We start from the raw sequence: 22,494 nt of genomic DNA, 5'->3' as shown, positions 1-22,494 counted from the left end.
AGAGAGACGACATGTTTTCTTTGTCCTGATTTATGCTTAATAAATCTGTAGTTATTAGTACGCTTCCACAAGCCTCACACCACTTCTGTTTGCGCAGTATGCTCTGCTAATACAGTATGCTCAGGCTTTGAAGTTGCTGATTTACGTCGCACCAGAGATCGGGGGATCGTCACGGCTGGAAGGGCATGATCCAGCTGGGGGGTAGCCAGCTGGCATTTCGACCCCCGAAGGATGCCAACAGTGAATACAGGTTACAAAACAACACAAAACTCCTTGTACAAGATTGTACTAGGATCAAAGAAATGGTCCTGTAAGCTTTCTTCTCACTTGTGTGCCTGGCTTTGGGAATTTTAAATGAATATATCTAGGCTTCATAGTAACTTGTTAGTCCACAAAGAGTAGGAATTCACTTACTGTAAAATCTATACTTCAGTAAGACTAGAGTACCACCTTTGTAAAGTGGAAGAATCTACTTTCAACACCACTCCTGAATCCAATGCAAAAGAGAAATGGGGAAGTATTCAACTAAGTAACTGCATTAGCACAAGGAATAGCACTAGCACAATTGGCTTTCCCTTTCTCCTCCTCCGACAAGCAACCTGTACCATCTTCAATCTCCTCCTGAGGGTTGAAGGGAAACCCAGAACAGATGGGGGCATAGGAAAAGAGAGGGGGAGATTGCTCAATTGTGCAGGGTGATATCTTTATGCTGACACAACAATCTGCTTAATGCTACTCTGAATGCAACCCATAGTGTTTAGTGCATATTGCATATTGATGATGCCCAAGAGTGAAAGATTCAGGAGAAATTGTAGGGTTGCAGTTCCAAAGGAGCCAGGCCTAAAACATATTGAAACAGATCCAGATAATCAGCTTCATCCAAGACTATAAGATAGGTGGTAATTATCTTCAACATAATTATGTGTCCCTACTTTAATCCAAACTGTGCTGGAAGAAATTGGACCTGTCCCAATTTACTGGACATGAATATTTTTTGGGGGAGGGGGATACTCTATTCCTCAACAAAGTCTTTATGCTCCAAGTTAGAAGAGCTCTGACATACAGAAGATTTTAAGAGGGTTTTTTTTATCTCAAAAGCTTTTTTTAGAGCTACCATGTTTTTCACCACCACAAATAAAAAATCTCATTTATGTACTCCATCGTTAATAAATCTGAAACAAACAGTGATTCACATTCTCAGTTCCTTCATGAGCATGTTAGACATTACCAGTCCTTAAAAATATTGACTATAAGTATCATAATGTGGCTAAAGATTGTTAAGTTATGGATATCCATTAATTGTCTGAAATATGAGCGCTTAATCGCACCTCTCCTGGATTTCACTTATGATTAATAGTCATCATGTATACATGATTTTTTAAAATCACTCCAGGTAATAGAATATGAAATATGCCTGTGACTGGATGAAACCCCATGTAGCAATCATGCTGACAAATCCATTATTTTCAAATTCAGGACAGCTTCCATGGAATTTCCTGACGCAATATAAATTCCACTGGAACTGAATGGCATACCAATGTCCCTAGGCTCTTTGATTAGCTGGGCTTCACTAGGTCTTGAAGAGGCTTCTAGGCAGCAGTGTGCACTGACTATATACAAACTGAAACTTCAGAGGCCTTGAACGCTCCAGTGCATGAGCAGTGATGGGCAATGGGAATAGGTCTCATGAATCTATGCTACCTTGAATTCACTTAACAACTACAGAAGGCATTTATGGCTTCTGATCAACCATGGTAATCTTCTGGGTCACCTGTTGGAATCAGGCTTAGGAGACATTGTTATACAACAGTTCCATTCCTTTCAGGATGATAAAACTTGGAAGGTGACGCTATGGGCATTTTGCTCTGCCTTAGAGCCTATGGCTTGGAGAGTCCCTCAGGTCTCTAATTTGTCCTTCATGCTTCTCAACATCTACATGAAACCACTGGGGTAAGTAAGCTGAAGCTCATCAGTATGTTAAGACTCAGCTTTACCTTCCTCTTCATTTTCAGGTTCCAGGGAGGCTGTTGAAATCCTGAACTAGTGCCTGAAGTCAGTTTTAGAGTGGATGTGAACAAACTAGTTGAAGCAGAATCTGAGCAATACAGAGGTGCCGTGCATAGCCTCAGCTCCAGAAGGCAGTTTACAAGCTGGGCTGGTACTTCCCCCAAAAGTCTTAAATATGCAGTTAGGAATGGCTCTGGATCCAGTGAAGACATCAGTAGCAAGGTATTGTATTGTATTGTATTGTATTGTATTGTATTGTATTGTATTGTATTGTATTGTATTTTACCAGTTTGGGATATTATGCCAATTGGGACCCTATCTGGAGAGGGTTGATCTTGACTCGGTGATCTATGCTCTGTGTCTAAGAACAGACTATTGCAATGAGCTCTACATGGGGTTGCCTTTAAAGAAATTTCAGCTAGTCCAGTATGTGGCTGGACAATCAGCATCTGTAACATTTTTTATATATCGGCTGCACAGCATTTCCAGGCCAAAGCATTATACTGGACAGTCTGCACCTTCCTGCCCACAATTTAAGATCTGCTTCAGAGCCTCTCTTGGGGTGTTAAACCCTATGTTGGCAAAGTAGGTGACCACAAGGAAGAGATCCTTCTCTATAGTGGCCCTACAAATTTGGAATTCCTTTCCATCAGACTGATGCCAATTTTGACATTGCTGAGTTTCTGGAAAGCACTGGAGACCTTTCTTTTTCTATTGGTCTCCCGTCTGTGATGTCTTACAGGCTGTGGTTTGGCTTGGTTGAGTTGTTTTTTTATGGCTCTTAATATTTTCATGAGGAGCTTTACTGAGTCACTGTTTTTAAGCTAATGTATTATTGTTTGCCTCTTCTCTTATTGTTTTATGTTTATAAGCCACTTTGGATGAGTATTACCTAAAAAGTAGCCTTAAAGTATTTATATATAAATAAAACAGAGGCCTAGTACTGTCTCTCAAATCTGGAATGCATCACTCAGAACCAGGTACAGCTGTGACATATTTTGGTAAACCCCTTCTTTTGCCACCCCACATTTAATCACACCTTCTACCTAGGTAAAGCTCCAATACACTACAACATTATGTTTTAGGAGAACACTTGAGTAATATTTTTTACATTCTTTATTCATCCATGTTACCAGATTGGTAAACAATGGGGACACAAGACCTTTTCAGGGGTGATCCTGCTACATAGGAACTTCCTTCCTAGGGAAATATGTATGTCATTGTTGGTCTTCAAGAGAACTTCAAATGATATTTTGTTCCAGTTTGTGTTTTGTTAATTATAATGTGATGTGCTTTTAAATTTGTATTGTTGTTACTTACAAATTATTAAGTTGATGGAATATTTCATTCTATGATGGGATTTAAACTCTCACAAACTGCCTTGTGAGGGCAGTGTACCTGTAAGTCAAGTTTAAAATTTTATGAATAAGTAATTTATTTACTCATATTGCCATTGTCTTGACCAAAGTGGCTAAGCAGATGTTATAATACAAAATAAGCCTGATCCAGAAAAGACTGTAGATCAAATCAATGGAAAGCATTTAGACATTTCTTAGTAATTATTACTTTTTTATGACAGCAATGCCTTCTCACAATTCCTAAGTAGTTAAAATCAACTTAAAGAGAGCCAGAGATTTAGTGCACAGTACACACAGACTTCAGTATTTTCACACGTCACATACTCCGTACAATATTGTGGCACCATGCAACAACTTCATAACATACTGATGTAGCACCCTCCTCAATTGTGCACCAATGGCATCAGTTGCAACAGACAAAAAGATGTGAAAGGAAATTGACAAGCTACAAGGAAATAATCAGGAACAATTAACAGCACATAGTGGGAAAGAAATTTCAAATTCCTAGGTATCATTAAGCTATGAGAAGTTTGATGTGACGGGCATCTGGCATGACTCAGCCACAACAGGGGCCAAAGATAGTCCAATGAACAAAGTCCAAATAAGACCCACATAAACTGGCATTCCCAAATGCATCCCATGCCTTCTGCTCAGTATCCATTGATATCACAGCATTGGCAGGCAAATAGCCTTGGCTTTTATCATCAATTTTCCCCACTGCTTTGCTTTCTATATTCAATCTGTCACCAAATCCTGCTGCTTCTCCCTATAGAGCATTGTCTTATAATACCATTTATGCTCCGATTCATGCTCTATTCTTGTTACCACTTACATTTTCCTTTCTGAGCTTCCATTGTCACACCCGTCTTCTCAAAGCTTATGCAGCCTCAGATTGTTTTAGTGGCTCTCTGTCTTCCACATCCAATGCAAACTCCTTGTCCTGATCATTTAAGAACTCGATCTACTTGTCCAGTTCTATCTTTCTGCTTTTGGTTTTTGATACAAATCTGCTCAAAACCTTCACTCTTCCAGACTGTCAACCATCCAAAGGTCTCTAGCTCTTCTATAAAGCTTTGCTTGTTCTCTCTTGCTGCCTGCTTAAACTTTAAATGATTTGAATTCCCTCTCAGAACTACATACTACCACCTCCCTCTTCCTTCAAGTCCCTCCTAAAATGCACCTTTTCCATAAAGCCTCTTTTGCAGTTCTCATCTACAAACAAAATAAAGTCTACGTATGTATAGATACATTTGATCTCATTCATCGCTCATTAAGTATTGCCTCTATCTCGGCTACAGTATTCAGAACAGATAAAAGAAAGTACTTCTTCATGCAACACATAGTTAAACTATGGAACTCGCTTCCACAGGAAGCAATGATGGCCAAAACTTGGATGACTTTAAAAGAGGACTGGACAAATTCATGGAGGGTAAGGCTATCAACGGCTACTAGCCACAAAAAATATTTTCTGCCTCCACTGTCAGAGCCACATGCCTCTGAATACCAGTTGCCGGGAACTGTAGGTGGGCAGAGTGCTGTTGTGCTCCTGTCCAGTTTGCAGTCTTCCCATGGGCATTTGGCTGGGTACTGTGGGAACAGGATGCTGTTCTCATAGCAAACAAGATGCAGCACTCTGAGATTACAGAACAAATATCAGGACATCTTAAGAGAATGAAGAAACCTATATACTTGATGAAAAAATGGGGGGGGGGATTTCAAACCCCAGTTACTAGTCAATGTGCCTGTCAAACATTAGCAAATGTCCTTATCTGGAGCCAAAACATTGATAATACACGCACTGAACTACAAATCGCTTATTTAAAATATCTATAGTAATGATACCCTCTTTAATGAAGACACAGAAGTTATTTTCAAAACAGAGTGTAGTTTTAGAAGAGACACCAATAACTTAGTGATCAATAGATTTGCCTGTCAATTTTTAAAATACAGTGGTACCTCGGATTACAGATGCTTCAGGTTACAGACGCTTCAGGTTACAGACTCCGCTAACCCAGAAATAGTACCTTGGGTTAAGAACTTTGCTTCAGGATGAGAACAGAAATCGTGTGGCGGTGGTGCAGCAGCAGCAGGAGGCCCCATTAGCTAAAGTGGTACCTCAGGTTAAGAACAGTTTCAGGTTAAGCATGGACCTCCAGAACGAATTAAGTTCTTAACCCAAGGTACCACTGTACGTTTCTGTTTAATCTCTAATTGCCAACTGCTTTCAGTATTAAATACCGTATTGGCCTGAATATAAGCTGCACTTTTTTTCCAAATTCTGACCATGTTAAAGTGTGGCTTAAATGTGCGACCTTACACAAATTAGCTTTTACGATATCTATGCTGAAACAGACATACGGTAAAATGGAACAAAAAATGTTTTATTGCCGATTTGCGAGCTTGAGACTGTTGTGCAATTAATTCTAATGTCATTCATCACTTTCACTTGCAGGTCCTCTCTAGTACCCGTAGGATTTTCTTCTACATTTGCCATTTACGGGTATGAGCGCGTGCGGAATTTTAAGGGAGCAACTTATATTCAAGTATTGTCTTCCCCCGCCCCAATTAATTTTAAAAGTGTGACTTATTTGCGGGTGCAGCTTATACAGTGGTGCCTCACAAGACGAAAAGAATCCGTTCCGCGAGTCTCTTCGTCTAGCGGTTTTTTCGTCTTGCGAAGCAAGCCCATTAGCGGATTAGCGGATTAGCACTATTAGCGGCTTAGCGGCTTTTAGCGGCTTAGCGGATAAGCGGCTTAGAAAAAGGGGGGAAAGGGGGAAACAAGTCGGAAAAACTCGCAAGACATTTTCGTCTTGCGAAGCAAGCCCATAGGGAAATTTGTCTTGCGAAGCACCTCCAAAACGGAAAACCCTTTCGTCTAGCGGGTTTTTCGTCTTGCGAGGCATTCGTCTTGCGGGGCACCACTGTATTCAGGCCAATACGGTAATGACTATCCTGTGCTGAGTTGGCAGAAGGTGCTTGGCTGTCATTCCCTATCTTTCACCCTTCTTTTCTCACAGTGTTAGACCGATTAGTGTAGGATTTTGTAGTGAGATCTTGAATTAGAAACTTTGGGCCCTGATATACTCACACGTTTCCTTTCTTTTTCTATCTCATACCAGCTGCTCTTTTCATCACTTTCACTTTCTCAATTCAAATTCAGGAGAGCCTTTTATAACTGGCTCCCTATATTTTGTCTTCCCCTGGTGACAACTTCTTGCCCTGATGTTGCTTTTTCCCAGACAAGAACCCAGTGCATCATGCATTCCCAGTTCCTCCCAATACCTATACAATTGCCAGACTGTTATGCTAAAAACCTGTGTTCATCAGTTCTTTATTTTTACACTATAACCTAAGCATATTCACTTATAAATATGTGCCAAGCATCTTTTCTGCTAATTTTGTGGCTTTTAAACTGCTTTTAGTTATGATTTTGTGTAAACCCTCATATTACCTTCTGTCTAAGTATACTTACGCTAAACATTATTTATCAGCCACATATTATATGAATATGCACATGTTATCCTAGTCCTCAGGATATAGTGGTGAAGGAATCTGTCTGGCTTCAGCCTCAGAAAGGGGCTTGTGTGTGCTTGGGGCACAGCTGGGATTTACACATGTAAAGGAAATTAAGGGATAGCTGGATGATTCCATAATATTTTACATTTGGACAAGCATAACAGATTTTGTAGAAGTAAGCAAATGGAATGCAAGATCTGTCTTAAAGCCAATAAAAATTAAAATCAAAAGTATATGTAACTGTGGTTTGTCTGTATTTTTCTAAAAAGGTAACTTGTGCTACACAAAGAACGTAAGTTTTAACACCTCAGATATAAATGGAAGATGCTCCTCAATTATCTGACCTTGAGCAAAGAGTCTTCTTCAAATATCTACTTCAGTAAGTTGGTGCACCTCAATTAAACCTAGAGATCTCCAACTAAATATAGCTTCCCATTTTGCCTGAATTAGGAAGCAGTGGTTACCAGTTTTACAAAAAGATCCTAGTTTCTTCCAAATGTTGTAACCATAGATTCCTGATTTGGAGGGAAACAGGAAATTATGGTTAGTTGCCATCTTCTAGGTTTAACATTTTAACTAAGTAACAGAAGGGGGGGGGGAAATGACCGACGTTGGATGTTAACACTAAACCATAATTTGTTTTAACATTCTTTGCTAAACAAGCCAGGACCAGGCTCATTCAAACAAGCCATGTTTTGTTTTGCTTAATGTTGGCTTGTTTTACTACCATTTCCTATGAACATCTAGTTGCTATACTGAGGACCTTTGCAAAGTCAAGCTATCACCGTATCATCAGTTCTATCACATTAGCTAGCCACAGAAATGGGGTGGGAAACACAACACTCTCCTTCCAAGAGATTATCAACCACTATTGGCATGCCCCTAAGCAACATGCCATCCTAAGGGTTTCTCCCACTACTAAATACTCCTCACAAAGGCTTGATAGCTCCCTTTGTGAACCCTTTTCTCCAAAACCCCTTGCCCAGAAAACAAATGTATTTCTCACTGAGGTCATTCTTGCAATAAGGACCCTGTTACTTTTCAGTTCTGTACTAAATTTCACTCATAAGTTGCAAAAAAAAAGGGTGTTAGGAATAACTTGGGTCCTTAAGATATGAATGTGGGTGGGTGGATTGTTAACAAAGACAGAGTATAACAGGAATAGAGTATGGCTGGTGGACACTTTTACAAAAAACTGTGCAATTGCATTTCCTAAGAACGTAAGAAGAACCTGCTGGATTCCCTTCCGGGTTATTTTCTCTGCCCCACTGGATGACCCTCTGCCTCTACAGTAGTACCTTGGGTTACAGATGCTTCAGGTTACAGACTCAGCTAACCCAGAAACAGTACCTCGGGTTAAGAACCTTTCTTCAGGATGAGAACAGAAATCACACTGCAGTGGCATGGCGGCAGCGGGAGGCCCCATTAGCAAAGTGGTACCTCAGGTTAAGAACAGTTTCAGGTTAAGAACGGACCTCCAGAATGAATTAAGTTCTTAACACAAGGTACCACTGTAGTCTCCCCTCTCTAGCTCTATAATAGTAACTAGGTATATGAGCCAGGTAGCAGATGTATGGAACAAATGTATGATGCGTTATTAGCTCTTTCTAGTCTGTATGTTTCTCTATTTATTATATTTCTTGACTGTCCTTTACCATAAGGTCCCAGGATAGGTTATAAAAATGAAAGACACAACCCCATTCAAAACAGGTAATTGACCAAATATCCAGACTTGTGAACTACCCATTCACAAGGGCTGCCATCTTGCCCAGATTCAGACGCTGGTTGTAGGCCCTCATCCAGTCCACTACCAAATCCAGGCACTGGTTGGCCAGCATGTGCATGGGCTCTACTAATTCAGATATTACAAAGAAATATGCTAATGACACTATGACCCAAAACTGCTAAAGACCACTCCCATGGCTGTCATAAAGGTAAAGGTAAAGGTACCCCTGCCCGTACGGGCCAGTATTGACAGACTCTGGGGTTGTGCGCCCATCTCACTTAAGAGGCCAGGGGGCAGCGCTGTCCGGAGACACTTCCGGGTCACGTGGCCAGCGTGACATCGCTGCTCTGGCGAGCCAGAGCCGCACACGGAAACGCTGTTTACCTTCCCGCTGGTAAGCGGTCCCTATTTATCTACTTGCACCCGGAGGTGCTTTCGAACTGCTAGGTTGGCAGGCGCTGGGACCGAGCAGCGGGAGCGCACCCCGCCGCAGGGATTCGAACCGCCGACCTTTTGATCGGCAAGTCCTAGGCGCTGAGGCTTTAACCCACAGCGCCACCTGCGTCCCAATGGCTGTCATACAGATGTTAAATAGCACTGGAAACAAAATGCTATCCAGCAGCACTCCTCAGCACAACACCCAGGGGACCAAAATACAATCACTCAATTGCATTACCAAAACAGTTCCTGGAAATAGTGAGATTATTATCTTAGGGTGGGTGGAAAACTAAGTCAGCTCAGGAGGATGTCATGGTCAAGGGTATCAAAACCCATCAAGAGATAAAGTAAGAATAATAGTCACACTTCTGTCATCCTTCTCCCAATAAAGGTCAGAGTGACCAAGGAAAATTCAGTTCCATATGTAGGCCTGAATTCAAACTGGAATGGGTCAAAATAATCTGTTTCACCCAAGAGTATTTGCAGTTGTTGCACTACAACCCTCTTTACCACCTTACCCCGCAAAAGTGGTACAGTAAGTCTGCAACTTATGCAGGGGTTACGTTCCAGGGATTGCACCTAAAGTCAAAATCACATAAAGTCAAAACACATTGGGATTGCCAATGACTTTTTTCCTGGATGCCTGTCCCCTTTCAGTCCTTTTTTATTTATTTTTTTAAATTAAAATGCCAAGCATGTAAAGCTGAACATATCTTTCAAGGCAGTTGGGATCCCTCAATTCTGTAAAGACACATTGACCACACCCTGGATCCACATAGCCTTACCAACTGGCAAGAGACAATGGCCTGCTTGTTTGGGCAGTTGTAGGAAGTAGAAAGAGAAAAGAAAGAGTGGGAGAACAACCCAAATGACAGCTAGAGTAACAAAGGAGAGACAAGACCAACCATACACCCACATGGGAGGTGCAGAAGGAGGCCATACCAGACCCCATTCACATACACAGACAGATTAGAGGGGGGAAGATGGAAAAACAAGCCTTCATAGAGGAAAAGCTTGAGAGAAAACAGCAAATCAAGCAGGAAAGACAGACCTGCCTATGTCAATGCAAGAACATGACAGACTGAAGTGACATGGTGCATCCTGGGAGTCACCTGCTTCCTAAGACGTTGTGCCTGCCTTCAATCACTTGGTAGGGCCCTAAAGCCCAACCCGACTGGCTCCCTCCCACTACATACTAGCTTTTCTGTGAGCACATGTGCATGCATATGTGCCTACAGAAACACTAGCAGACTTGGAATCAGTAGTTAGTTAGCCTGGTTGGGTTCAGATGTCTAAACAATCCAGTGTTGAGCTAAACCATTAGGTCTTCAACTTTTGGATCAGAACTCTTTTTCAGGTCCCAGCCTGTTTCAATACCAAGCAGCACTACCATCACTGCAAATATAGTGAAAAATTAAGAAATTGGTACCCAACTGGTTGTTTGGATAAAAATTGGGCCCTGGATCTGAAACGGTTGGAGACTATTGAGCTAACAAAGCATGGTTTGGTATTACATCTGAATGTGAGCAAGTGAAGTAGCTTGGTTGGTTTTCATGGAACAGGCACTTCAATGAAAGGCATTTTAGCAAGTAAAACATGTCTTGGTACTGTAGAATGCCCAGCACATTTTAATATACTGTCAGAAATAATGGCTGCTATAGCTTCTCTTTCTCATGTTGGCAACAATTTCAAAATAACGAACTATTATTATGCTGTCTGAGTTTTAAAATAGAAATAACTTTAAAAAGTCACACAGCTGCTCAGAAATTTCCAATCTCAACATTCCAGACATCTATCATTCCAGTTTGTCATCTCCAGCTATAATCAAAATATTGTCACACACATTGAATGAAAGGCAATTTTTAAATACTCATATACTTTGATTTCTTTGTTAGCCACATGCATCTCAGAAAGGAAAACTTCACTCCTGGAAGTACCCTAATGGAAACAAGTATCACCTCAGTCCCACCTACACCTTCCACAAGAGCTAGCATAGTTTTTATTACTTGTTTTCCAATAGCTTTTTCACTTTCAGTAAAGCATACTTATACATAGGACCTCGACATTTACTTTCAGTATTTAAATAAAAATATTTTGAAGCTCATAATCCACCTTGGGCACCTAGAGCTGTTTTATTTATTACATTTTGAGACTGTTTTTATATATACATGGCCCTCAAATGTTTTACAAGAAAAAAAATGAAACAAAAAATCTTGAAGTATAAAAAACAATCTATTACACAATTCAGTTAACATAGCTTTCAACCCACAGTTTTTTTTATCATAATTACTATAACTTGTTAAACACAGTAGAAAGTAAATACAATTAGACAATAAGGAGAAATATTTATCCATCCAAACCCTAAAAAACAATATAGGTTTAACTAGTTTTCTGAACAAAATAAGTGAATGGGATGGTAAGCAACCCTAGAAAGCAAGCACTGTTTTTAAAATCCTTACTTCTACTAGGCTAGCCTCTATGGAATACAGTGGTACCTCGGGTTAAGTACTTAATTTGTTCCGGAGGTCCGTTCTTAACCTGAAACTGTTCTTAACCTGAAGCACCACTTTAGCTAATGGGGCCTCCTGCTGCTGCCGCGCCGCCGGAGCCCGATTTCTGTTCTCATCCTGAAGCAAAGTTCTTAACCTGAAGCACTATTTCTGGGTTAGTGGAGTCTGTAACCTGAAGCGCATGTAACCCGAGGTACCACTGTATAGAGCTGGCTAATTAGAGGCATCAGATTGTTAGTAGTTCAGATATGAAATGTCCAAGCTATACAGTACGTGCTTGCTACATGTACGAAATACCAAGATGTGCAGTGGTTCCTGCATTTTGGTTGGTCTTTGCAACCAAATTTATGGTCTTTGGGATATCCCTGTAAGAACAGAAGAAGACCCTGCTGGATCAGGCCAATGGCCCATCTCCTACAACATCCTGGTTTCACAGTGGCCAAACAGATGCCTGTGGGAAACCTGCAAATAGGATTCGAGCACAAGAGCACTCTCTCTTCCTGTGGTTTCCAACAACTGTATTCAGAAGCACTGCTGTCTCCAACTATGGAAGCAGAGTACAGCTAATAGCCATTAATAACCCTCTTCTCCATGAATTTGTCTAATCCTCTTTTAAAGCCATCTAGGTTGGTGGCCATCACTGACTCCCATGGGAGCGAGTGCCATAGTTTAACTATGCACTTCATGAAGAAGTGATTTCTTTTATCTGTCGTGAATCTTCCAACATTCAGCTTCATTGGATATCCACGGGTTCTTTTCTCTAAACTAAAAAGTCCCAAATACTGTTATCTTTTCCCATCCCCTTGATCATTCTGGTTGTCCTTTTCTACAACCTTTTCCTCCTCTATCTACAAAACCATTTTTAAGATGAGACGACCAAAACTATACACAGTATTCTGAATGTGGTTGAACCATAGATTTGTATAACAACAATATATCAGCAGTTTGATTTCACTGGTTGGTGCTGGGAAATAAGCACGGATGAACAGTGTGCAATTCAATGGATGTGTGGTGACTTGTAATGTGTTGTCAGAGGGTAAAGGATTCTCCACCTAGATTCATGAGCTGAGTGGATTTATTAACTCTTAATGATGAAGAGGCATTTTTTGCTGGCATTATATAGATGCCAAAATATTTCAACCATATCTAAAGGTCTGCAACTAGCCTTCTGTAGAAACAGGAAGCTTGGCTAGCTAGAGACTTGTCTCACACAACAAGGCTTTGTTTTATTATCTAATATGTATAGATATTACAATTATTATTTGCAATATTTATTATCAGCATGTGGAAAGAGACAGTATTTTTCTTCTACATTTTCAGCTAGGTATTTTGAATTTGAGCTTTTACCAAATAAAGGATAAAGCATGATGCTTTAACAGTAGCCTATTCTCTTATTGCTGCAAGCACGGCCCTATATTCCATGGGAGTGCACTGATTTACAATAACCAATGAAAAATTCAGTCCTGAAAACGAAGCCTAAATGATAGTTCTGCCAATAAGTTAAGTGGCTAAGGGCTGCAATCCTATATATGTGTACCCATTAGGCCTTACTCTAAGGTTAAGTAGGTACAGGTTTACAGCCTAAATCATAATCTAGAGATAAATTTACATTTTATAATTTAGATCAGGAATTGTCTAACTATATGTTTCTCAAACAGTCAAAATAAAACAAAAAGTATGTGCTGGGGAGAAAAATAATAATTTCTTGTGTTGCTTGTTTCATTTAAATATAACCTGTAAAGCTGTTTCTGCATGAAGGACTTGTGCAACCAAGAATTGTCAATCAGGAGATCATTGGCATGCATGCATAAATCCCTCTATCTTCCTCTTTCCCTCAATTAAATATGCATAGGTTTTAAACAGAAGCAAACAAATCTGAAGACCTGCCATGGGATGTGAGACACTGGTATTTACAGCTTTGACAGATTCATATTCTTCTGAATTTCATATTATATTTAAGTAAAGCCTTAATATAAAGCATCAAAATGAATTATATTAAGATAAAGCTTACTGTCAGTACAATCTGTCATAACTGAAAGTCATAAATGCTCAGATTTAGGATTTTATATATTAAGTTTATTAGGTAACCAATGTCTTATTGTGCATTAGTCAAGACTTACACTTAATAAACAGTTAGTTTTCTTAACTCTCAATGAGCACAAATCCCAAACACCTCACAGTAGGAAGTTTCCTCTCCATTAAAGACAGCAAATGTATGAAGCCAAAACAATCAAGTACAGTAATTACTTTTGATACTTGACTTAAAGTACTACTGCCACTATTGCCAGCTGCTGAGTTTCTCTCACCAACAACACTTGGAAATAAATAAATTCTGAATAAAACAATATTTCTGAAGTGTCTAACAGCCAAAGCATTCTTATTTTTTTGAATTAAATTCAGAAGTATATTTCACTCTAACCTGCTCTCTCCAAAGGAGTAATGATTACCCTTTCTCCAAGAGTCCACCCACTAGGTAAATGAACCTCTGGTCTTGGCAAGTCTCCTTACAGAAAAGAAGCAAACACAGAACATGCAGCCATATCTTTAGATGAGTAGTTTTGGTTTATAGGAGCCTCTATTTTCATTAATTTCTTTCTTGGGACACACTAAGTTCTCCAAGGACACAGTGTTTGGAGCTGACTGTCTCAAATCTTAAACAGCAAAAGCAAGCTCTATACCTTTTTTTTAAATCACAAAATGCTTCACCTACCTGAGGATTATAAACACAGCAACAGACCTATAGCCTATAGCCCAAAAATATGTAGTGGAAAAATGGAACAAGGAAATTAGGTCTCCTGTGGAAGTAGTAGGGCTGCAAGCACTAATTAATGTATGATCAGCTAATTAAAGCATTAAACAAAGACTATTTTTCTATGTAAAAGGAAAAACGGTAGGAAATATCTGGCTTTTGAGGACGAGTATTTATAAATGTAAAATATGGATACACACACAAAATATGAAGGCAGAGATATGTAAAATATGAATAAAATATGTAGTGTTTATAGTTATCATACTGGCTTTCTACTGGACCCAGTCAATAAATCCCAAACTTTCTGTCCTGTATCTCATTAGGATTATCCAACAAATTCACCTGAGCAATTCTCTATTATCTGCCCTCTACTTGCGTTCTTAAAATAAGTTCAGTTTGAAAGTTCTGACCAATCTTACACCTAACTCCATCCATGACTGACTTGAAAATATGCACTACTGAGTTAAATGGTTCATGTTTCCAAGTAAATGCACATAGGATTACAGCACTAGACTTCAAATGAGTGATCTTGCTTAGTGCCCTTGCAAGTATACAGAAAAAGCGAAACAGAAATCCATTAATTTCATGATTGCCCTCACTTAGATACAATTCTGAAATCATGTGGAAAAGGGTGATGGACTGAGTGATAAAATATTTTCAATTATCAATCTAGTTAGAGCCTTTATTCCATTTATTTGAAAACCAATTTCAAAACGGGAAACATGATTTCTCTCTCTCTTAATGATAGCCTTTTAAAATTAAAATTACTTTAAAATTCATTCACCCTGTTTGCAAGGTACTCAAATTCTTCATTGCTGGTCTTCCTTTTTAGTGAGGTCTTTCCTTCCACCTTGAAAAATAGCCAGCAAGCAAGCCTCTGTTATGACTAGTAGTTCTAGCCGACAGCTCCAAAGGCAAGAAGGATCTCCCCAAGAATCAGATATAGTTTCAACAAGAGGTTGGACCAGGTGTGCCTAACAGGTGGCTGATAGGCCACATCTGCCCCCCAAGAGCTTTTTTGTGGCCAACAGCTCAATGAATTCGTCATTTTAAAAAAATTAAAGTAAATACTTTTTTTAAAAAAACTGTTGATTGCTCGACCGTGATGATGCCAGTAGGCTTTGTGCCACCCCTCAAAAAATGTGTGTCTGTGTATACATATGCACATACCACTCTATTTTAGATAAATACAAAAGAAAAGGCATTATAAAGAGAATATATTTACAATCATTCTGTGAAAGAGCTAAAAAGATACAATGTGACACGTTATTCTGGAACTTTAGGATTCAGCACATGAAAAAGGATACCCATCTTTCAAAAAGTTTATCTGATTGTAAACCAAAGTCCTTCTATAGCAAATTAGCTGTGTCATGCAGGAAGGGGGTGGGGCAAGCTCCCAACACTGGAGGAAAAAAGGTATCCATCAGGGTTGGTGGCCACTGTTAGCCTGTAATCCTTTTTTAAAACCATTCAAGTTGCTGGCCATCACTGCCTTGTGTGTTCAAGTTCACTTTTGTCCATCTGATGCTTCAAGAAGTGTGAACACTTTTTAAACACACTTTTAAGCAAAAGAAAAAGGTGGAGAAGAGGTAAGTGGAAAAGATGTGAGAAAAAACATCTTGCTAATTTAAAAAATATATATCCAATATTCCAGGTGATGGTTAAAGGTAAATCTCAGGACAGCAAAGACAGAAGACTCCACTGTAAACTACATATACAAAAACACAAGATAATCAATGAACCACAAACTTTTCCAGTTCTGCACTATTCCCCAAAAACACACTTCATTTGTCTTCTCATTATGAATTGTTTTATAAAATAGAACTTTAGCCAAAGAAAAAAAAGCTTTATAATATTCAGAACTCTTAGGGGGGGACTGTGATGGTTGAAACCATTTTTTGTACAATATATAGTTTATACATAAACAGTAGAGGTAGGTAACCTTTTGCCTTCCACATGCAGTTGATCTACAGCTGCCATCATCCCTGACCAATGGCCATGCTGGTTGCAGTTGATGGGAATGCCCTTTACTTTCAGTATAAAAATGCAATACAAAACTATCTTAAAAGTAATAATCTTTGCCAACATTATTCTATAAGCCATGTTACTGGGGATAAAACTATTGTGGTTCACAAGCTGATTAAACTCTGAATAACTTGAAACCATTTTTCCATTCTTTTACAAGATGCCAAACTTGCTATTTTAATACTTTTTTATCTAAGTTATGCCTCTCAAGCAAGAGTTTCTGATTTCCCTGCCCATAACATGCAGCAGAATGAAATGGTAGCACAAAGATACAATATAACAGAACATACCACTTCAGTCCAGACAATCAATCAATCAATCCCCTAATTAAAAATGTTTTATGTAAATGGAACAGAACAGCAAATGGTTGAGCTAGAACTTTTCAACCTCATGTGCTAGTTTACTGAAACATGTTTCCTGTCATGGCTTCGATGGTGGGTGGAATATAAAGCTAACTGAATACATAAAAATATTCTACCACCTCATAATGCTTCGTGTACAACCAGCTGATGTTAACCGACAAGCTTTTTTGTTTGGTGACTTATTTGCCACAGGTTACCAAGATAGTGCCTATTTACAAGTCTGACTTAATAAAATCAAAGTATACAGTGATTAATATAAATCAGGAAACTTATAGGTACTTTGAAACTTAAAGAATTACCTGTATGCATCGTCTTCTTTCAAATATCATACCATCCTGTGGGGTGGGGGGTGGGGACGTGGGGAGAGGCCAGCAGCAAACACTGTGAACACAAAAAACATTAGTTACCTATGTGGATTCAGACACAATCTAATAGGGTAAGAACACAGGAACCTGCCTTATCCCAGGTGAGAGTATCTAGACCAGTAATGATTAGAGCTGTTCAAAACCTTCAATTGCCTTTCTTTCAACAATTTGAGAAGGGGAGGACACAGAACATGCTTTCAAAAAGGGTAGAGTGGAACAAAGTTCAAAGAAATTTATTCCTGTTTTCAAAGGAGGGGGCTGTGCTTACCTCATTTTACTGTTTTTTCTTCAAGCATTGTGTAAAGTAAAAGCAGAATGAAGCTCTTATGCCAGCTACATTGCATAGTCATGTGGGAAACTAAGGAAGTGCTGCCACACTGGAAGCCCTGCATGGCTGAGTGTGTGCATGATGATTTTAAAAAGCTTTAAGAGAACCTTAAGAGCTTAGCAGCACTTCCTGGGACACCCACATGACTACACAACGTCATGCTGTCACCCCAAGAAGTGTTGCCAAACTGAAAGGCCAGAATGAGAGTTTCATGCTGCCAGAATGGGCAAAGTGGTTTTACTTACACAACATTTAAAAAAAGACTTCCTAGGCCACATTGTACAGTAAAATAAGTTGTGTATGCATCTCTAAAAATGTTATGAGAAATTTGCATTGCACCTATGAAAGGTGCAAAAATAGCTCCCAAATTCTCCAGGAGTGAATGGCCATGTGAAATTGGGGAACAAGTTTTGGCCTAGCACTAGTGAAGGCTACTCTGACTGGTAATAGTTGTCCAGGATCTTTAACAAAAGTCTTTGACAATGCCTGGAATTACACCCTTACATCCCTATATAGGGGTTATATATGGCAGGTATACAGTGGGTAGGAGGCAAAACAGGATGACAAACCCCTCCTCAAAGAAAATTCAAAAGAGAGGAGATGGGACAGGGGCAGGTTTTAAGCCTCTCTGACAAGACTGGAGTAGCCCTAGGAAACTAAACATCACCTGCTCTCTGATCCTATTTAATATGAGATGCCAGGGATTGAAGCAGGTGTCTTTGGCAGGCAAAGAATGTGCTCTACAACTGAAACATGGTCCCTACTTTAGAAATGTTCATCCAGACTGTGTCTGGGCTAACCATCCTTCCAGAATGGCCATTCTCTATTACAGTCAGCTGACTTAGTACAGTGTGGCCAATGACCAGCACATTGATATAGCTGGAAACAATTCTGTGTGCAATGGTTCCAAATCCTGGTCAGAGCATTTGAAATCCACACATCAAGAAAAGTGTCTAAATCATATAGAGAGTTTCAATGCCAGCAACATGCATTCTTCTCCACAATAAGCGCAATACACATAGTGAGAGTGGCTTTCAGAAATTATGGTTTTCACATGAAGCTGCTGTCATATTGAAATACTTCACCCATCTCCAAGTGGTAACAACGTTATAGTCGCTCTATGCAGGATTCTTTCTATTATCAACATCTATATAATTTCCTGAATCAACTTACGTACCTTAATCCATAGTTTCAGAAGGGTCATTTATGTTGCTCTGTACAATGTAACTTATTTTTCCACACTCTGCTTCTTTGTCTACTTCCTATGTCTGCTTACCAGACTGTAGACCAAGCACATTCCTTTGTCATGAGTAGGGCTGGGCGATATCTGGTTTTCAACATCATGATATATCACCAGCTAAATATCATTATATACCAATATATCACGGTGTCTGAAATAAGGATGGAGTTATGTAGAGGCTCTGGCTGGCTTCCCACATTGTGATTTTTGCATAGTGCACACACACACACACACACACACACACACACACACACACCATGATTCGCAATATCTTGCCACATCAAAAATTATGATACTGATATCACCATATGGATTTCAAACAGGTTTTGGATGATACATCAATATATCACCCAGCCCTAGTCATGAGAAAGACCAAAATCCTGGCTGAACTCTACCATCTTATGAATTCAAGCTCACCTTGATCACACTTCATTTAATAAAGTCACTAGCTTACAAACTAGAAGAATGGGGCAAAAATATAAAGGCACAACACAATGAAGCCAATTCTTCATTAGAAATGGACTAACAAATATCTATTATATTATACTCACTTTCTCCTGAAAGTGTTTGTCATACACTGAGATCTCAGTCAAGGGACTTTAAAAATAAATAAATTCAAGTATATATAGTGCCTACTAAAATGAAATCCTCATTGAGCTGCTACAACTCTTATAGACTACTATCATAGTACTTAGGTATTTAGCAAGAACTTAGGTAACTGCTTAGTTAAGCAAGTGAAGCTTCCTTCTTATTTATGGCATTTCTAAGAAAATTACATTTTATCACTCTCCTGTATCGGTCTCTACACTCACAGCACGCACCATAACCTTCCAACAGTTTGACTTCACCCCCCCAAGGTGCATTCCTCCATTGTCTCCCAAGGCAGACAGATGCCAACAACATTTTATCACACATGCATGCTAATATACTCTACTAAACTCTAGGGTTTGAATCTGATTTTCCTCTTAAGTTATAATTTATTGTCCAGAACTGTCACTTTTACTAGAATGAGGCTTGGGGACCTGTGACCCTCCAGATTTTGTTCAGCTCCCATAAGCTCCACAATGGTATGTGGAGTTGTATGAGTTGCTTAAACACACTACAAAGCACTCCCAGTAAACTCCAAAATATTAGTTATCACTATGAATAGGAAAATTAATTGAGAAAAATGTGGATAAACAAACCAAATTAAGCTTATCTCATATTCAGTTAATTACTCATTAGACCTATTTTGCACAGAAATGGATGATATCCAACTAACTTGTTCCATCAGTGCAAGAATCTACACTTGTGCAACAGAACTCCCCCCTCTCCTCTCTTCATACATGTCTTGTGTCCTCCCCACATCTGTTGCAGAGGGCTGGGGAGGGGGGAGCCCAGGACAGATTTAGGAGGCACACAGGGGGATAAGAGAAGGAAGATCCATTGTGCAAGTGTAAACCTTTCCACTGATTAGACAAGTTAACTGGATACTGACCAAAATGCTTTAAGTCATTTCACACAGTCTACAGAAGACACCTTTTCTGTTGGATAAAATATTTAAAATAAATTACAAACCTACAAACATGATGGTACTGAGCAACAAAGGATATGTAGCATCTTATCACTATATTATAACAACAGTAGATTGGTGGTAGAAGAAGCTGAAGAGCTGAACATATCCAGTGTATTTTTTAAAAAACCTTTGGATGGCAAACCCTATGGCATGTAGTGAACAGTGTGTGTGTGTGTGTGTGTGTGTGTGTATTAAAAACCCTTCAATTTTGAAATACATTCACAGTGTGGAATACAGGAGGGGAAAGTGGGGCTGCTGTTCAAGAAAAACCCTCTGGCACATGGAACTAGTTGTTTACTTCTTTGGATTCAGGGCAGTCTGGTCCCAGTCCTTCCTAACAAACTTAGTTTTAGTAAGAAGTCCATGCAGCATGCTACAAACAACAGCATGCTTAATTCTTTTGACATTAAAAGCCAAGGTGTTTATAATTACAGGTTTTATTTTACTGGCATTTTCAGTAGTGTATGTTTTGCCAGAAAACAGCGTTTATATTATGATAAACTTTTCTAAGAGCTATAGATGAAAGATAATAGCATTATTCAAAATATGTAACATCAGTGAAATAGTACTACAACTTCTAAAAAGCTTTACCTACAAGCCAAGACAAAGAAATTTAGAAAAAGTTGAAAAACCTAGTGAATTTTTAAACAGATCCAATTCAAAGATACAGTCCATAACACTAAACCTTTTACACCAGGAATGGGGAGCCTTTGGGACTCCAGATGTTGCTGAACTACAGCTGCCATCAGCCCCACTAAATATGGCCAATGGCAAAAGATTATGGGAGCTGTAATTCAGCATTATCTGTAGTGCCAAAGGTTCCTCACAACTGTTTTACACTGTTGAAAACAATTATAAAAACAAACTCACAAATATGATATTGCCTAGAAAAAATACTTGCCCATCTTCCCACTCATACCTATCAATTTTTTTACTCAAAATGGAGAACTGAACAACTTGTACAAAGTTTCACTTCCTGGATACATGGAAAGCATTCTTACCACAGGTGATCAGATAGTTATTTAAATGTTTGTACAAAATAAGATATTAAACAGTTTTCTGCTCTTACTATACATTAAATCCTTGATTAAAAAGTGATTGAAAAGCAACACCAGCATTGTAATGAAGGATGTTTCCTTTAAGGCAAGTGAAAATACTTCAACCAACCACAGCTGATCACAAGCCAGAAGGGTATCATGAATGCAGAATTAAATTCCCATGACAGAAAGATCACACATTCACAGAAACTAAAGTGGGAGAAAGTACTCAATAATAGTAACAAAAATGAGGAAATAAAAATTTAAAATAATGGTTGAAACCAAACACCAAGGCTACTACAACATAGACTTTCTTCAATATTAAACACAATTTAACTATGCATGGGATTAAGGTTTCTTGCAAAATGTCTAATCCAAGTAAGGCTATTTGCACACTTACATAGAGGAAGTAGCAATTACTGAAACACAATGGATGTTGTTCTTCTGTCACTTTTTAAATTGTACAATGCAAGCACATGCAAGAGTAATAGCACCAATGCTATTTTTAGATTTTCAGCGCTATTGAGCTTGTATACACTGCTGTTTCAGCCCTCAAGTGCTGTGAGAATACTGTTCACAACTGTAAAAGTGTGTTGTTTCCACTCTGGGGCTCCTTAATTTAAGCAGCCAAGTTCCATGCAACCTGAAAGCCTCTTTGCGCTGCTCTCAACTTAAACAGGAAAACAGTGATAAGCAACAAGACCACAAAATGCCCCAAGTAAAGATCAGTAGATAAGAAATACCAATGCTCCACTATTGTGGTCATGATCTGTACACATGCACTTCCCTCATGCCACTGGGAAATATATCTGGCAAGAGGACAGCATACATGCACTAACCCAGAAGGGGTGGGGGACTTGTGAGGGTTGAGAAAATTTGATTTCTATTATGCCACCACAAAGAGTCATCAGGATATTTTGTATTATCCCATCTACCAATTTCATGAAAAAGGGTTGACAGGAAGGAAAAGTGGGCTACTTCTAAACCCAAACTTCTCTCCTTCAGCACCAAAGGACAGCAGAGGCCACCTTCACTACTGTAAAAATCAGAGGGTTTTGTGTCTGAGGACATATGCTACAGGGCTTCTCCAATCAAAGCATAACACACCCGTGCTCACTACCCAGATCCTTTGCAAAGGTAGCAAAGGCTGTCTCTCCTCACTGTATATTTGAACAGGGGGTAATTTGCCTCTCAGCCTCCACCCCAGTCCTGCCCAACAATGCTTTTAGGAGCAAGTGTGATATGAGGCCCTCTTCACTATCAGAGGGGTCATTG

General features: G+C 39.2%; 1 protein-coding gene across 1 annotated transcript in view; it reads right to left on the bottom strand.

Annotated features, from left to right (window-relative positions):
- Window positions 1-22,494, bottom strand: part of DYRK1A (dual specificity tyrosine phosphorylation regulated kinase 1A) — a 98,453-nt gene that overhangs the window by 41,234 nt on the left and 34,725 nt on the right. Inside the window, exon 2 of the mRNA XM_079974889.1 lies at window positions 16,994-17,075. Within this exon, the coding sequence (XP_079831015.1) occupies window positions 16,994-17,003 (10 nt within the window). The 5' untranslated portion in view covers window positions 17,004-17,075. The remainder of the gene's footprint in view (window positions 1-16,993; window positions 17,076-22,494) is intronic.

Source organism: Podarcis cretensis, assembly GCF_951804945.1.
Source record: "Podarcis cretensis genome assembly, chromosome: 4".
In the NCBI taxonomy this organism is placed as follows: Eukaryota; Metazoa; Chordata; class Lepidosauria; order Squamata; family Lacertidae; genus Podarcis; species Podarcis cretensis.
The sequence above is the reverse complement of the archived record's forward strand: the minus strand, read 5'-3'. Positions and strand labels throughout refer to the sequence as shown.